The 18,804-nt window shown below is 39.7% G+C and overlaps 1 protein-coding gene across 1 annotated transcript in view; it reads right to left on the reverse strand.

Moving 5' to 3' along the window:
• Positions 1-1,224: 1,224 nt before the first annotated feature.
• LOC139011768 (zinc finger protein 82-like) overlaps positions 1,225-18,804 on the reverse strand; it is an 87,811-nt gene continuing 70,231 nt past the window's right edge. The window contains exon 3 of the mRNA XM_070417252.1: positions 1,225-3,012. Within this exon, the coding sequence (XP_070273353.1) occupies positions 2,075-3,012 (938 nt within the window). The 3' untranslated portion in view covers positions 1,225-2,074. The remainder of the gene's footprint in view (positions 3,013-18,804) is intronic.

Genomic DNA, 18,804 nt, shown 5'->3' on the forward strand with positions numbered 1-18,804 from the left:
TCAAAAGAACCAAAACCACACTTATCTTTCCACACCAAAACTAAAGAACTTCTGAAAACAATAATTTGAAGCTTTATCCCTTCGTAGTTTCATTCTCTTGTGAAAATTGTAGTTCTCCCTTCCCTTCTCTGGGGAGTGTCTTCCTTAATATTCTGGCAATAATGAACTTTTTTTTTTTTTAATTGGAAAGAGAGAGAGAAAGAGAGAGAGAGAGAGAGGGAGAGAGAGAGAGAGAGAGGAGGAAACATTGATTAGTTGCCTCCCATATGCACCATGACTGGGGATCAAACCCACAACCTCTGCAACCTGGGTATGTTCCCTGACTAGGAATCGAACTGGCAATTTTTTGGTGTTTGGGACATAGCTCCAACCAACTGAGCCACACTGGCCAGGGCTAAACTTTGTTTTTATTATCTTTTTTAAAATCAGTAATTCCTTTTCTACTTTTTTTTTTTAAACAAGGATGCAATTGTTACTACATTTTCTTCTTTTTCTGGATGAATGTAATTATTTTGCTGGATATAACACCATGTTTCTTAGATTTTTTTACTATGAGGAGAGTCAAGAAACTTAAGGCTCTGGCTGAAGTTATTTTTCCTAAATATAAGATTATTATTCTTGTACAGTATGTTTCTTGCACACCCAATGAACTTGGTCACTGTGACACTGTGATACACATGTTCATAGGACATCCTGGCCATGCCTGTGAGATGCAAATCTCCCAACGGTCATTCCCATATAGGAGGAAAGATTGTAAGGTTAATACCACACAACACCAAAGACACGATTCATGAAAGGAAAACATGATAAGCTAGATTATTAAAGTTAAAAACTTCTGCTCTGTGAAAGACAATAGAAAGAGAGTTAAAAGACAAGTCTCAGACTGGGAGAAAATATTTGCCAAAGACACAACTGACAAAAGACTGGCTGTTATCTAAAATATACAAAGAACACTTAAAAGTCAACAATAAGAAAACAACCCAATTTAAAAATGGGCCAAAGATTTTGACCCCTCACCAAAGATGTATGGAGGGCGGAAAAGCACATGAAGATGTGCCACATAGCCCTAACCAGTTTGGCTCGGTGGATAGAGCATCGGCCTGCGGACTGAAGGGTCCCAGGTTCGATTCCAGTCAAGGGCATGTACCTTGGTTGCGAGCACATCCCCAGTAGGGGGTGTGCAGGAGGCAGCTGATAGATGTTTCTCTCTCATTGATGTTTCTAGCTCTCTATCCCTCTCCCCTCCTCTCTGTAAAAAATCAATAAAATATATTTTTAAAAAAAGATGTGCCACATAGCATGTCACTGGAGAATACATATCAAAACAACAATGAGATGCCACTACAGACCCATTTGAATGGCCATCATCCAGAACACTGCCAACACCAAATGCTGGAGAGGACGTGGAGCAATGGGAACTCTCACAATCGCTGGTGGGAAAGCAAAACAGCACAGCCACTTTGGAAGACAGTTTGGTGGTTTCTTACTAAATAAACATATTCTTAACATGTTATCCAGCAATTGCACTTCTTGGTATTTACCCAAAGGAACCAAAAACTGATATCCACACAAAATCCTGACCATATATGTTTATAGTGTAAATATTTAAAAATAGTTGTAGAAGAAACATTTATTTATAATCACCACAACTTGGAATGACTAAATAAACTGGTGTGCCCAGGCAATGGAATATTATTCAGCATTAAAAAGAAATGAGTTCTCAAGCTATGAAAAGACATTGAGAAACCTAAATGCTTATTGCTTCGATTATGTTAGGTCACAATCTTTTGATAATAAATTGAGGACCATTATAAAGACCTATTTACTATTACGATTTCTCAGTAGCATGATGATTGTACCCACTTTCAATTTTAATTTATGACACGGCGTTCCTGAAGGAGTAATACTACTAAGAAATTCAATGGGAAAATTTTCCTTTTCAGCATCATCTGTTGAATCAATGGAATCATCACTCAAATATGTGTGAAAATCTCCGAGTACATCCAAAATTTCTTCATTTAATTTTTGAACCTGCTCATTTTTTTGAGAAGTGATCGCACATGTAGCCTCACATTTAATGAGGTACATGGTGCCAATAGTTCCCCTTTAGATACATTCTGTTGCGACGCCACCTTTTTTCAACTTCAGAGGCACGTTGCTGTTCAGACATTTTCTGTCGATAACGCTGGCTTCTTTCAGCTTCAGATCTACGTTGTGCCAACAGTTGCTCTTCAGGTAAGTTCTGTCGCCAACGCCGCCTTCTTTCAGTGTCAGAGGCACGTTGCTCTGCAGACATTTTCTGTCGATAACGCCGGCTCCTTTCGGCTGCAGATCTGCGTTTTGCCAATAGTTGCTCTTCAGATAAATTCTGTGGCCGGCACCGCCTTCTTTCAGCTTCAGAGGTACATTGCTCTTGGGGCATTTTCTGCTGCGGGACCTGCCTCCACGCCGGGCAGGCAGCCCCACCCACCTGAACGCGTCTGTTGTCCTTGCAGCCTCCCAGGCCGCGGGGTCTTCTCACGAATCTCTCCATCCAGGGTGCTTTCCCTTTCTCTAACAAGGCGATCATATTTGGCTTCTGACGGGACAGTCCGAGAGAGACCAGGGTCTGGTAGTTCTCCAACATGACGTCCTTGTACAGACCTCTCTGCGCGGGGCTCAGCCGCTCCCACTCCTCCTGGGAGAAGTAGATGGCCAGGTCCCCGAACGTCACTGCCGCCCTGGACTTGGGCTTCACCCGTGTGGCTGGCACCCTTTCCTCCTCACCCATAGTCCTCGTCTGGGGAGGGGCAGCGCACAGGGCAGGTGGGGCAGGCGAGCACATGGCCCGGTGCGCCCTGCGCTGCTCAGGTGGAATGGGTTGCTCTGGGCAGCGCCGTCCTGTGGTTGCCCATGGCCACGTGCGCTCAGCCACGCATCCCGCTCCCCGAGCCGAGCAGGGGAAGCATGTTCTTGTCCACAAGACAATGTTCTCCGAGGACCTCAGCACGCTCGGTTTTAAATATAGAGACACTGCAAAAGAATGAGATAATCTTATATTCACTGAAATCTATGAGATATATGCAATATTCATATATTCCCTCTTCACCATTTTTTAGAGTCCACAGAGTATCTAAGAAAAAGAGACCCAGATTCTCACTAATCAATCAATGAACATACATTTACTTATTTTAAATAAGTATTTCAAATAGTCCACCATTTATCAGAATGTCAAATAAAACCTTTAGGGATTGGAAAAGTTTTGTGGCAGAATTACCTCTGACAGGTAGAAACTAAGAAGATAAAACAGCTCACATTCTTCATTAAAGCACTTATGTAACAATACCCACTGTGACACACAGAGAGAAGCCAGAGGAGGTGTGCTCTTAGATAGCTGGAAGAAAAGAAAGTGACAATAAAATCAAGCCTAACCTCATCGCCTGAGTCACAGTGAGCCACACCTGCAGAAATGACAGGATTTTGACATATGAAAGAACTGGAAGTAATTTTCTTTTGACAGTAAAATGAAATTCTTCTTTAAGACAACCTGGCAGAGATTGCCAAAGAAAAACAAGAAGTCACAAACTAGGAAAGTTCAAGGTCAAAAGCCAGCAGAATCCCAGTGAGTGAAATCATCAAATGCCACTTCAACTCTGGTTGATGGACATGGAATAAATTGACAGCATCCATCACACAGCTGTCCTCCCAAAGGTCTGAGCAGAGGGGCGTGGCAGGCGGGCCAGTTACACAAGCCTCCTTGTAGAGACCTCTGCTCCAGGCTGACACACGTGCTCACAGTGCTAGCATTTTGAAAAATATGTTAACAAAGCTATTATATATTTCACCTGTAGTTTCATTCCATACAATTCAATAGAAAGAATACACTTCGAGGAAACTAAAATATGTAAGATTTTAAATGAAAACATACAATATTTTCCTTCGTAATAATTTTCCATGAAGTGGAATCATTTGCTTATCTCCTTTCACACCCCATACACATTTGTCAGAAGTTCCTCCTCATTCTTCCTCTGAAATACATCCCAAATCCAACCATTTCTGACCACCCCACCACTGTTACAGTGCTTGTTGGAGTCACCCACATCTCTCATCAGGACAATCCCCTCCTAACTGGTCTTCCTGCTGTTATCCTTAGTCTTTCAAAGTTCCTTCTCAACACAGCAGACGAGCATATCCTCTGATCCTTTTAAAGTGTGACACTTTTTTTTTTTAAGCAGCAAATTGCATCCCGCTCCTCCTGCACTAACCACTGCACTTCACAGCGAGAGAAAGTGGCAGTGCTCCCAGGGACCCACCTCTGGCTCCTCTCCACCACTGCCTTCCCTTGCTCACTCTGCTTCAGCCACACTCCAGCCACCTCCAGCCTTTGGCCCTTGCACAGTCTGTTCCTTCTGCATGGAATGCTCTTCCCCCAGATAATGGCAGGGCTAACTCTTAATTTGCTTCAAGTGTCACTATCACTTTCTCAATGAGAACTACCCTTCCCTCTCTAGTCTTCCTTACCCTGCTTCATTTATTTTTTCTCATAGCATGAATCACCCACTACTGTACTATATTATTTATTTGTTTATTAAAGTTGTTGTTAATTCTCTCCCTATTATGAGGTAAACTCCAGGAGGAATGAGTCTTTGAGTTGATGCTTATTATATTCCAGGACCTAGAACAGCAGTTCAAGGCACGCAAGTTATTAATAAGAAATATTGGTTGAATAAATGATTTATAGACAGTGGCATAAAAGCTCAAATTGCTTGCAGGACCAAGGTAAAATTTTTTTTAAAAAGCTATGCTTTCTTGGAAGACATGAGACAATAGGACTAACTCATAATGATATATTGAATAAATTGCACATTTAAACTGGTGATTATAAACAATAGCAACAATTTGAGTTGATCACACAAATTAGGATGTGATTTTAAAATTTCATATTAGGAAATAAGAAATAACATAAATAAGAGTTAAAATTATCAAGCTGCTTAAAATGGTTTCTCACCCATTTAAATACATTGAGGATATGAAATAATATTTGAAGAACAGTTATCTTTTCAAAGAACTATTCTATGGATTCCATGGTGCTCTTGTTCCTGGTAGTGCCAAGCTCATTATATAGGCTTTCTCTCATCCCAAACCAACCAAGAGGTTAGTGTAAGGATGCCCATTTAACAGATAAGAAAACTGAGGCTTGGGGAAAATTAGGAATCTTAACATACTGGATCATCAGTTGCCTTAATGTCTCTGTGACTTTCTTTATGTTTGCCTTTCCTATTCCTAGAAAAGTTGTCTTTGATTTTGACTTGTTTCAGCCTTGTCTAAAGCATTTTGGGCATAGTTATTTAACACATCCAAAACCATTTTGCAGACATTTTGCTAGTAGCTTTTGTGATTTTGAAGTTTCATGATATAATTATTTTATTTAAATTTAGTAATTTCACACTAAAAAGGAAAAATTTGGTCCCAAGATTATGGCAAAACTAGTTAGATGAACCATGCCAACTTCAGAGGCATTTAAATATGATTTGTTGAAATCTATTCTAATTAGTTGCCAACATGATCTAGACACAGGCATTCACTTCATGTTTTTCTTCGAAGTTATTCTTTGCAAACAGAACAAATAGTTAATTTTCATAGAAACTGAGCAATATTAATGTGGCTATTATTGCATAAAACTGTGGAACATACCATAGTGTATGCATTTTTAAAAAGTGAACACACCAGTATAACTGATATTCAGGTAAAGAAACAGAACTAATGGAATTCCAGAAGCTGCCCTCCCACTCCTCGCCCTTCTCATCACCACAGCACCACCCCTCCCCATAAGGGTCATCATGATGCTTGGAGAAATCCTTGTTTCTTCATTTATTTTCATTATGATTTTTTTCCAGCTTTATTGAGGTATGAGTGACTAAAAAATTGCATATATTTAGGTCAGTGTATTTAAACCTTTTTCATCTCATGGCACACATAAAGTAACTAGTGCCCAGGTGCATGGATTCGTGCACATTGAAAGGAAATTAATTAGAAGGTGGCCAGTAGGGCGGGACTGGGCGAGATAGGCCAGACACACCCTGGAGCTAACCTCCCGTGGTGGCGCTGCAGCTTAAAGGGCGTCTGTGGAGTGAGTGGGGTCCCTTTGGCAGGTGGGGTCTCTCAGCCTGGCCTGTGGGGATTGGGCCAAAACTGGCTCTCCAACATCCCCCGAGTAGTCCCGGATTGCAGGAGGGCAGTTCTTGGGTGATGCACCCCAGAATCGGGCTCCCTCCTCTCTGGTTCTGGGGTGCGTCACCCTAGAACCACTGCTGCCAAGTCACCACAGCTTGACAGCTCCTGTGTTGAGCATCTGCCTGCTAGTGGTCAGTGCACCTCATAGCTACCGGTTGGACGGTTGGACAGTCACTTAGCCTTTTATATATATAGCTTACTAAAACTCTGCAGTACACATAAAAATACATTTTTTTTGCCAATCTGACAAAAAGAAAGGTAATGTTTTGATCCATTTGCACTGGATGGCTGCTGTGTTGGCTGTTGTCATTTTTTTTTTATTTGACAATCTAAGGGAAAAGAGGTCAGTGCCTCTGACTAAACAGTCATGTATTGTATGTTTTAAAAATATTTGCTGCACACTGGTTGAAAATCATTCATTTAGGATGGACAATGTGATTTTGGAAGGACTGTATATCAAATAATTGTATATACATAGTGAAATGATTACCACAATAAGTTAATTAACACATCCCAGAGTTACCCTTGTGTGTTTGTGTCACAATCTATTCACTTAGCAAATTTCAAGTATACAAAATAGTATTGTTTACAATAGTCACCATGCTGTACATTGCCCAGCACTTACTCATAAATGAATAATAATTTTGTACCCTATGACCAACAGTTTCCCATTTCCTCAACCCCAGCCTCTGGCAATCACCATCTGTAAGTTTAACTTTTTAAATTCCACATGTAAGTGAGATCATGGAGTATTTGTCTTTCTATGTCTGGTTTATCTCACATCACATAATGGCCTCCAGTTTCATTTATGTTGTCGCATATGGATTCTTCATTTCTTTATGGTGTTTCTAAACATTTGGAGATGAAATCCATCTTGGAGCAGCTATGAAAATTGTCAGTCTACAAGTGGACAGGAAAAAGTTGTTGAGCTCGTATATCATGAGTTGTCTTGAAAGCAGTACAAAGATATACTTTTTTCTCCATTGTTTTCTCATTCTAACAAGTAGAACTATAGTTTATGTCTTCATGTTCATTTGAATTTTCTGGAGTGTCTAAGTTATTTAATAAGAGAGGAGAGAGAACATAAAGAACTCTTCCTTTAAAGTCTAATAAATAACCAAAAAAGAATTATGGTGTTAATTTAAAGAAAACTTTAGAAGAGATCTTAAGTCAGAAAAGTATTCTAAATATTCAGTGAGCTCCCTTTTTACATTAAATGCCCTATCAACAATGTGGTCATTGTATTTTCGTATTTAATGAACTGACCTTTTATGCAATTCTTTGCTAATATTAGTGTTGAGTAACTTTTAAAATGTCCAAATGAGGTTAACATTTTGTTCAAGGAGGGACATAGTTGTGTAGATGGCTGTGGTTAGAGTTTTCTTAAGGGAAAATTGCTCTGGGAAAGTAGTTACGTTGAAACCAATCTGCTTAGTGTCATGAAGAGGAATTTTTAAGTAGTGACATCTGTTTGACCTATCACGTTGGAAATGCAAACACTCCAACCACGTAAATTATAGCAAATTCTGTTTGCTACCAAAACCTCAGTTGCTCTGTCCTAGTCTAATCAGAAAAAAAGTACATTATTTTGTATGGTTTTATTTTTGGAAATATAAAATAATATTAAATTAAATTATAAAGTAGATAAACAGAAAAAGAAAAAGGTAATCATCCACAATTACACTATTCACAAATAATTCTTAAAATGCTACTCTATGTTTTGGCCTTTTTCTCACACATATATGACACGTATTTGTTAATGAGATAGAATAATACTGTATATATTGTTTTATAATGTGGTTTTGTGGTTTATTAATGCATTTTAAACATATTGTCACATCATTCATTATCTATATATATGAAAGCCCAGCTACCAGAATGGTGGAACAACCAGAATGACCAGAATGACGGGTGGCTATGACAAGCACTGCAGCAGCCAACCAGCTTGATCCAGCCCTGATCGGCTCTCAACACCCCAATTGGGGGAGGGCCGGCCGGCCAACCATCTGTGGCCCCTCACCCTGGCTGGCTCTACCCCCAATTGGCCTCCAACACCCCAATCAGGGGCAGGGCCAGCCAGCCAACCACCTACAGCCCCGATGGGTCCCCATTGGGGTGGGCCGGCCGGACCCCTCCCGTGCATGAATTCATGCCCTAGGCCTCTAGTTTATTTATAAATACATTTTATGTTCAAGATGTATTTCAATAAACACACTGTTGAGGTTTTTGTTAGTTACTTTATCTGTTTTATACATGAGTGCATATGAATATACATACACTGAGTGGCCCGATTATTATGACCACCTGACATTTGTAGACAAATTAGCTGTAATTTCACGCTGAAGTTGCTAGAGGGCCAGACCATTATAAACATCTGAATAGCACAACATACCTAAGTATCATTGCTGATCAAGTTCATCCTATCATGTTGATGGCATATCCCAGGGGTCCTCAAACTTTTTAAACAGGGGGCCAGTTCACTGTCCCTCAGACCGTTGGAGGGCCGGACTATAGTTTAAAAAAAAACTATGAACAAATTCCTATGCACACAGCGGTGGCAAAAACACCCGACGGGCCAGATAAATGTTTTCAGCGGGCCGCATGTGGCCCGCGGGCCATAGTTAGATGACCCCTCGTGTATCCCAATGGAGATGGCTTCTTCCAACAAGACAATGCACCACGCCATGGTGCTCATATTGTTCAGGAGTGGTTTCAAGGACATGAGGGAGACTTTACCTTGCTTAGGTGGCCCCCACAATCACCAGATCTCAATCCAATTGAGCATTTGTGGGACGAAGTTAAAAGAGCCATCAGGCAGCTGGTTCCACAACCATCAAATCTCACAGAACTGGACAGTGCTAGTCATCAGGCATGGTGTCAGATTCCTCGCATCACCTTTCAACATCTCATGGAGTCAATGCCAAGAAGAATCGCCACAGTATTGAAGGCAAAGGGTGGCCCAACGAAGTACTGATGGGGTGGTCATAATGATCTGGCCGGTCATAATAATCTGGCCACTCAGTGTATATATGTGTGCATGTGTGCATGCTAATTATTTGTATTATTTGCCTATTTTTCCATTGGTATCTTTCTCTTTAATATTATTTTCTATGGAATCAACTTAGTAAGGATTTGTCAGATATTCATGACTCAAAATACATAGTTTAAAATTTGTCTTTCAAGTTCGTTTATTTTTAAATTTACATTTAGAAATTTTTTTTCTTCACAGATTCTTTTTCTAATGTGATATTTCAGTAAGAAAATGCCCCAAATACAATTATATAAATCTTCACTTATATTTCCCTTTAATCCATATATGATTAAAATTTATTTTCATTTAGTCTTTAATCCTTGTGTGGAATAAAATAACTTTAGAAAAGCAGAACTTTATTACAAAATTATTATCAGAATAAAAATTAAAATAAGCACCAGAATTTTTTTTCAAAATTATTATCAGTTTTAAACACATTTGTTGGATAGTGCATTCTCTTCCTCTGATTTGGACTGGCCTTTTTATCTAATTCTAAATTCTTATAGGTGCTTAGATCTATTTATGTTTTCTATGCTTGTTCCATTTATGTAACAATATTTTATCATTGCCATACTAATTAAAAATTTTTTTATCTTGATCATGCATTTTAATTTCTGATACGGCATGTCTTCCTCCCTAATTCATGTAATATTATTCCATTTCATTAATAGTAAAGGGAACTTGTGTCAGCATGCTTTCATTTATCTCCTCCAAACCTTTGGCCTCTATTGTCATGTGTTTTACTTCTACATATGCTATACTCTAACCCCACAATATATTGCTATTATTTTTGCTTTAAACAATTACTTATCTAAGGCTAATTGCACTCACTTCTGAGAAAATATCCTTGTGAGGCTCTACTCGATGCCCTCTATGTTAGGAGATATTTCCATTCTGGCTAAACGGAGCACAAGAGAGATCAGACTGGACTCCAGTACTCCAGGCAAAATGTAAGAGCCCCCCTTTGACATTCCCTTTAACCCACCATTTTAGCAAAAGTGGATTCTCATAAAGTCTCTTGTTATTGTGTTACAAAGTAGAAAGGGAGATGGCAAAAAAGGAAGTGAGGCCCAACAGACATTCACCAATCCACCAATGCCCTACCAAGGGATCAGTACCCAGTTAAAGGATGGTCACCCAGGAGTTTCAGTGGTAACAAGAAGCAAAACTGTGAGCAGCTTATAGAGAAGTTTGAAAGGACAGAGAAATGCCAAGTAGATAACTCAGGGGAGAAGGTAAAACATCCTTCTCCCTTCACCAATCCCCTCAAATTATTTCACCACCATATATGAAATAAAGAAAAGTGACTTTGAGTGGGAAGTATTTGTTGCTTGGGGTGATAGGCAAAATATGGAAGGGGTATAATTGGGGTACCCAATTTCTACCAGCTCAGCCTCCTTTAACCTCTACATTCCATTGAAGCATCAATACAGATCCCAAGAGTGCCACAGAAGATGATTAAAAATAACTGTCCTAAGGAATCATTCCTTAGTAAGGCACATAGAAGGTTTTCAGTGATTTGGTGCTGCACTCTCCAGTCCTTCTCATTTGAATTCCCATGTTTTCTTTGTGCCTATGTCCAACCATGCAGAACTATCTCCAGGTCCCACAGTGCACTTCATTCTTTGTGTCTGTTTCTCTATTGTCTCTGTCTCTCTCTTCAAAACAATGATCTCCTTTTATCTACTGGACCAGCCGTGGGCAAACTACGGCCCGCGGCCAGATCCACCCGTTTGAAATGAATAAAACTAAAAAAAAAAAGACTGTACCCTTTTATGTAATGATGTTTACTTTGAATTTATATTAGTTCACACAAACACTCCATCCATGCTTTTGTTCCGGCCCTCCGGTCCAGTTTAAGAACCCATTGTGGCCCTCGAGTCAAAAAGTTTGCCCACCCCTGTACTAGACAAACATCGACTTATTTGGGGAAGCTGCCTGACAATCTTGTATTAGACTATAAGGGCATAGATGCTTCTATGTGTAGCATAGATGCTTCTATGTGCAGATGTCTACAAACCAGTTAAATTGACAACCATTTAAAATCAGGTAACCAATCTGGGATTATTATTGTCTTTACATTCTTTTGACTAGCACACAGTTGTTGACATATAGTTATAATAGGTCAGATGGGAAAGTATCAGTTAGTGATTGCTTTATAATTAAGTACCCCAAAATATAGTATCTTAAAACAAAACAAAACAAAAACTATGTATTTATCCCATAATTGTGTAAATTGATTGGGCAGTTCTGCTCATCTGGGCTGGATTTGGCTGATCTCAGAGGACTTGCTCATGGTTGTCTGAGATCAGCTGGCTGGTCCAAGATGGCCTGAACTAAAATGACTCATCTCTATTATGGATGTGGGCTCTCCTCTGACAATAGAATAGTTGGAGCATGTTAGAAAGCAGCAGCAGTCTTCTGAGAGACTCAACATAGACACACAGGAGGCCTCTGGAGCTCTAGGCTCAGCACAATGCCAGCTCTGCCATTCATATATATATATATAGCTACACTAATAAAAGACAAAGATGTTAATTGACTGTACCTTCGCTACGCCCATCAGCCAATCAGAAGAGTATGCAAATTAACCCAACAAAGATGGCCGTTAAATTTGCATACTGCAGGCGGGGCGGCACAGTGCGATCCCCCGCCCTGCCGCCAGCCGCCGCCTGCCCCGCCCCGCCCCGCCGCCCGCCGGGCCTGCAGTCCATGTGCGTGGCCCGAAGACCAGCGGGGCGGGGCGTGGCAGATCATGATCCACCTGCCCCATGCCCCGCCCCACCCCGCCCCGCCGATCACAATTCGCCCACCCCGCCCCACAGCCCGCCGGGCCTGCCGTGTGCAGCAGGCAGCGGGGCGGGGCGGTGCGGCAGAGGGCCTGCCATCTGAGACCCAGCGCGGGATCCGGGCCTGCCATCTGCCACCCAGGGAGCTGGCCTAAGCCAGCAGGTGGTTATCTCCCGAGGGGTCCCAGACTGTGAGAGGGCACAGGTCCAGCTGAGGGACATCCGCCCCCCCGCCAGTTCACAAATTTTTGTGCACCGGGCCTCTAGTGTGTGTGTGTGTGTGTGTGTGTGTGTGTGTGTGTGTGTATATATATATATATATATATATATATATATATCCTACACACATCTTTAGTATATATATATATCAAGTCCTGATTTATGGAGCAGGAAGAAGAAATGAATAATTGTAATTGTTGCCATTTTTTGCAATTATTTTATGATAAATAAAAACATTGACTACATATGACAACTACATTGATATTTGGTAGTACTACTTGAACAAGACCCAAGATTGTCCTAAAGATTTGTGTGGGATACAGATTTAATACATAATTTTTTTAAAATGTAATTTAAACACAAAAGAAAACTATAAAATTAATTAAGGAATCTTGCTATTTTATCTAACTGCTCCAGAAGATAAATCACTCAAATATGGTACTTGTGGTCTCAGATACCATTTAGTCGGTTTTTCTGGAATAGGTTAGGAATCAAGCTTAAACATTCCTCAGGGGACATTAGAGTCCTTTGTTCCATAAATCCAAGAAATGCCAAACTGCTCCCCCTAACAGAGTAGCAATGATATCCAGAAATAATTGGCAGTGCACTTTCTGGGCCATTTCAAGGGGCACTGATTCTCCCAAACAATCTTTGTTTCTCTTTTTCTGACTATTGTAAAGATCTCAGCCTAAACACCCAAGGAATACAATGCTTTGAATTTACAAATTTTATATCTATAATTATAAAAATAGAACTATTCAATTAGAAGTGGAGTCAAAAGTATCCTCCTAATTGCTCTAACAAAATTTCATGGACTTTATCTTTTAATTTACATAAAATAAAAATGTCTATGCATAATACTGTTCTACAATACTGTATACTAGTAAATTAAATGTAAAATAAATATTTTCCCAATATGAGTTCTTTTATAATCTGAAAATCAAACTGAAAATTGACCTTTTGGAACTCTGAACTAAAAGAAATCATTTGGCAAAATGAAATGGAAAAAGTTTGCTCTTAAGATTAAATAGCCTCTTAAAAATGGAACAAAGAACAAAATGCTTTAATAACAGACATAGAAAAAAGAGGTATAAAGAGGAAAAGTAAAGAATATATTGCAATTGTTAGATTTTTATGTATTGGGAGGATTGTATTTCATAAGTAAGAATGTCACCAAGTATCATGTTCCAATCAATTTCTGTTCACCTTATTCCTGAAATGACTGTCAACTAGATTTCTTCAGTTCCATATTCACTTTTGAAAAGTAAGATTGATGGGGTCAATTACTGAAATATGTGGGAGGAGGGGCTGGAAGAAGCAAGAGATTGATGTACTGACAGAATTTGGCAGTTATATGCCAAGAATGACAAGGCAGGACAGGTGTGAGACAATGACTGGAAAATGCTACAGGAGTGGGTGTAGGCCCCATGCTAAGGAAAGAGTTGTCAAACTAATTATCAATCTGCGTGTGGTCAGGCAAACACAGGTACTCTCTGGAAAGCTGTTAACATTCAACTAATCATTCTAGGAGGTTCAGAACACACAATATGTTATCCATTTTATATGAAGACCAGTTCTCAAACTTAGGGAACCTTTCTTGAGAGAGTGTAGGGAACACTGAGAATAGAATCCAGATCTTCAGGTTTTGGGAACTGGCAGATATGAGTCAAGGCCTTGGGTCTTCCTGATGACTCACGTCCGTATAATATTAGACAGTCCTGGCCTCCCAGATCTCAGGTAAAATAGAAACTGGAAAAGGCTTAGGAAACATTTACAGAAGTAGGAGATGAGAAAACCATCAATGACATAAGGAGCAAGTCAAGGCCAAGGATTTACAAAAGCTTGTTCCTAGGACTGCATTCAGGTTTTTCGGGGCCTGAAGTTTATGCAATTGGGAGAGCTGGTTCTCTTTTTTTAAAAATTACTAATACAAAATTAGATTTGAATGTAAATATTAATTTAGAATGTCAATGGAAAAGAAAACCAATTTTTGGAGTCTTAAAGAGTGTTTTTTTTTTTCTTTCTGAAATGTTTTTAGTCCATTTACCAAATCTATTGTCTTAGTTCTGCTCTCTGGCTTCCCCTCCCACCTAGAATATGCTACACCTCCCATCAACTCCCAGATCTCAAGGGGCCCATGTAAGAAAGGAGCCATGAAGCTTACTCTTCCTTATCTACACTAGAAATCCCTCTTGTGATTCAACAATATACAGATCTTCAATGAGTAGATTTGTATTTAAAAATAGCAGTCAATGAAGTTCCATGTCCTATTAATTGTGGAATTCTAGATTAAAAAAAGAAGGAGAAGAAGAAGAAAGAAGGAGGAGGAGGAGGAGGAGGAGGAGGAGGAGGAGGAGGAGGAGGAGAAGAAGAAGAAGAAGAAGAAGAAGAAGAAGAAGAAGAAGAAGAAGAAGAAGAAGAAGAAGAAGAAGAAATATAGGGATCATCTAGACTAAACTAAAGCTCAGAAAGTTAGGGAATTACTAAGGCTGCCAAGCCAGCCCTCTTATCTGATGGTCTTTCTAATGCAGTCCACTGCCCACTGCCTCTTCAAATCAGAACTGATTTGGATTAATTTAGCAATATTTTCTGAGGAATACTTAGATCTCTATTGAGGGGATAGGAACACATAAAACGATTTTGCACTTTCTTCCTCCTGAACATTATAGTCCAGCAGAGCAGGCCAACAAACATGGATGATAAATGATCATAAGTCAGTAAGACTGGCAACACAACAACTGAACAATATTTGTTAGTCACTTGCAATCTAAATAATACTGGATACATATTTGTTAAGTATTAAGTACTAAGACCTTCCTCCTAATTCCTATGAATATGAGAATATTTGGACTCATTGCATACTCTTTTCTATAAAAGTATCAACCAGAAGATCTGACTAATATCACTGTCGTGTGTCTCTCCCTGGAGAGCCTGACCCAGCTTTCTGCGATTATCATATTATCTCTCTGTTGCTGTTTGATTTTTGGTTAGCCTGACACCACCGAGTTCCATCTTCAGGATTAATAATCTGGATTCATTTTCAAAGCTCTTCAAGCAAAGTGGTTTTACTTAAGACTTGGTTCCGGAAGATCTGTGCCTCATCATTCTTCACATCTGCCTTCCATTCACTGTAATAAAGTTATTTGCTGATGTCACTTCTCATTTGGCTCCCAAATGCTGACGTCTGGACTAGTTCCTCACACTCATTGTCTCAGAATGAAAGAATTGGCTTCAAGTATCTTGTTTGGAAATATTTTGTGCCTTTGAGTATTAATAGGTAACTACAGATTTCTTGGCAGTGACTACGGTGGACGTGAGTAGAGCTGTTTCCTTTTATTAATCCACTATTCAGGGTTCCAGGAATGACTGTCTATATCCCAGCACTTCCTTCCCTGAAACAGGCTCTGCTAATTCTTGGATCCTACTTTGAACTCCAGTCCCACATTGATATCACAGTTTGTCTAGTTAACTTATTTGATAATGTCGGTGGATTTCAATAGGGAGTTTGTGGTGTTCTCATTCTGTTTGTATTATTCCTGTTACACTCCTAAACTACCCACCTATATTTATTCAACAAATATCAATTGTCTCTTATATGTTAGGCACTGTATTAGAGACAATGACATGCAAAATGTGCATTGCATACGAGATTAACATCCAGGCTTTCTTCTTATTTGTCAACTACCAGTATGAACTATGAGTTAATAAATACTTGAGGAAGCATAATATGTTTGTACCTCCTACTCTATAAACATATATTTGGGTTCCCTTTATGTTCTATTGATATAGGGCAGACAGATGACCTTTTTCATTTAGACCTTCATACTCAAATACTCTGGATCTCTGTGAAATAATAAAAAAAAATGTATTGTACCTCTGCTCTTGTCTCTGTGGGGAGCATATGAATCACTGTTGCAGAGCCTAAGTTGATTACTTTAGATGATATCAAGGAGAGAACAGAGTTTAATCAAGTGAAACATTTTCCCAGAGGAGTAGTTAAAATCCTTAGTTTATAGTTATAAGATTGAGTTTGCTAAGACAGCAAAATTGAATAGGGGAAGACTAGTTTATAAGAGATACCAGTTACCTAGATGAACTGACTTGAATTCTCTCAGGAACTATAAAGTAACCTGTGAACTTTTGACTTTTAGAGAAGCAAGACTAGGAAAAGTCTATACCAGAAGAATCCTACTGGTCAAGCATCATGGGAATTTCTTAATCTATTTTTACAGAGGTAATATCACCCACTAGCATATCACTGATAATTATCAAGTGAAATAATACAAATCTACTCATATACATAATGTAAATTTTTCCCCCCCAAATACTGGAAAGTTTACACCATGTAAAACAATTACTAAATAAACCCAAATGGTATGACCAGGTTATTGTTCAACTTATATCTGCAACCGGAAAGGTTATTCTTGCTATGCACTTTGAGCACTTTCTGAAATCCATTTTAGGTGTCCACTCTGCTCTCAGTCTGCCTCTTCTCCACCAGCCAATGAAAGCATTGAGCCTTGGCTGCGTTGTTTGCCTATGTGGACACCATGGACATCTGGCCCAAGAACTAAGGTAGTTAGATTGGCTTGCTCACAAATTGAACTAAGATGCACAAAAGCTTAGCGTTAGTTGGTGGCATCCTTGGAAGTAGAAAAGTATAAAGAGCTGGGAATAAGGGAGGTCATTTGGGGCCATCCTGGTGAAAGAATGCAGAGGGATGGCCTACTGAGAAAAAAGCAGGATGAGCAAGGATGAAAGGAGAGAGGAGAGGTGCTTTGGCTCTTTGTGGATTATCTCCATACCCTGCCCTTGAGCCCTGGAAGATTCAACCAGCCTTACCCCTTAACCCATTGACTCCCTATGTAAATCTTCCTTTATATAGGAAGATGAGTGAGTTTCTCTTTCTTGCAAATTTGCCTATGTAAGCTTTTGATAACTAAACCAATAATATCACCTCAAACTCATCATGCAAGCACAAGAAACTCAAAGTTAAAGGTGACTGAAATATAAAATTGCTATTGGCTTTCTCTTAGTACCAGCATTTTGGGGAGGGATTATAGAGTAATATGGAATGACGAGGTCCTTATGCACGTTTATAGTAGATATGGGAACTAGAAAAACACAAATGTTCTCCGATGGATGGGACTGTGAATGAATGGAAAGCAACATGTGGCTCATCATGTTCTCAGCTGCCTATCTCCCGCACTCTCATAAATGCATTTCTCAGAGCAGTTGGAGAAACAAGTAGGACGCAAGTGGATTAGTGACTACTCATCCATTTTCGCTGCTGCCAAGGCGAATCTTCTCAAATCCTGATTACGTTTATTTAAGGGAAACATCTGCCAATAAAAAGGAGACATGTTTATGGTAATGGCAACACCATGGCTTCTGTTCTCTGAATCATAGTAACACTGGCTGGATGGCTGTGTCCTTGAGGGTTTTCGTTCGTTCTTTTTATTATCCTTACTGAATAATAAACCCTTTAAAGTGAACTTCTTGTGCCACTGAGATTGCTAGCAGCTATGGCAATAAAAGAGCTGATTGTCATCTTTCCTGTTGAAAGACGTTGATGGGGCAAGGGAAGCACTCAGGAAGCAACTCAGTTCGCTAACATAAACTAACCGTGGATGTTTCTTTCCCGAGTTTAGACACTAACCAGCGATGAGCCAGCTGAGAACTGTGAGAACATTGTATATTCTCACAGATCTGAGCAGCCAGAGTGTGAATTGTTTAAATTATTTTTCAATTTTCTAAGAACAGTAATAAATAAGAAGTTGTCCACTATGTGGGGATAGAACTGTGGAGGGTCTGTAAAATAGACTTAAACAGTATTTCCTGGGTAGGACTGTCTTCCTTATCTTACTCATAAATTTATTTGGAAAATAATGGACTATTATAAAAACATAAAACTTCATGTCTATTCAGTAAACACTTTAGGTCCCATTGTGTGAAGGACACTTCCTCTAGTGGAGACAAAGATGAATCCAGCATAGTTTCTGGCCTCAGAGAGCTTCAAGCCAGGGAATCACCAAGCCAGGTAGTAGGGTACAACAGCAAATCTAATGACTTGTTCCCTGCTGTTAGGGACTGTAGTTGTTTCCTACGGCTGTTGTAACAAACGACCACAAACTGCATGACTTATAGCAACAGGTGTTGATTCTCTCTCACTCTGGAGGCTAGAAGCTGGAAATCAATGTGTTGCCAAGACTATACCACCTCCCAGGCATCGAGTAGAGGATCCTTCCTTGTCTAACTGGATTCTGGTGGCCCCAGGCATTCCTTGACTTGTGGTGGTATAACTCCAGTCTCCACCTCCCTCTTCAATGACCCTCTTCCCTCTGTGTCTGGGTTCTCACCTCATTGCCTTATAAAGACACCAGTTGTGTGGGATTAGGAGCTGACCCTACTCCAATATGACCTCACTTACATCAGCAATGATGCTATTTCCAAATCAGATCATGTTCTGAAGTACCAGGGGTTAAGACTTCAATATTTCTTTTGGGGAAACACAATTCAACCCATAACATGGGGCACTCAGGGAAATATTAT

Source organism: Myotis yumanensis, unplaced genomic scaffold (genome assembly GCF_028538775.1).
Source record: "Myotis yumanensis isolate MYYU_CA2020_CCGP unplaced genomic scaffold, mMyoYum1.0.hap1 SCAF_5, whole genome shotgun sequence".
Lineage (NCBI taxonomy): Eukaryota > Metazoa > Chordata > Mammalia > Chiroptera > Vespertilionidae > Myotis > Myotis yumanensis.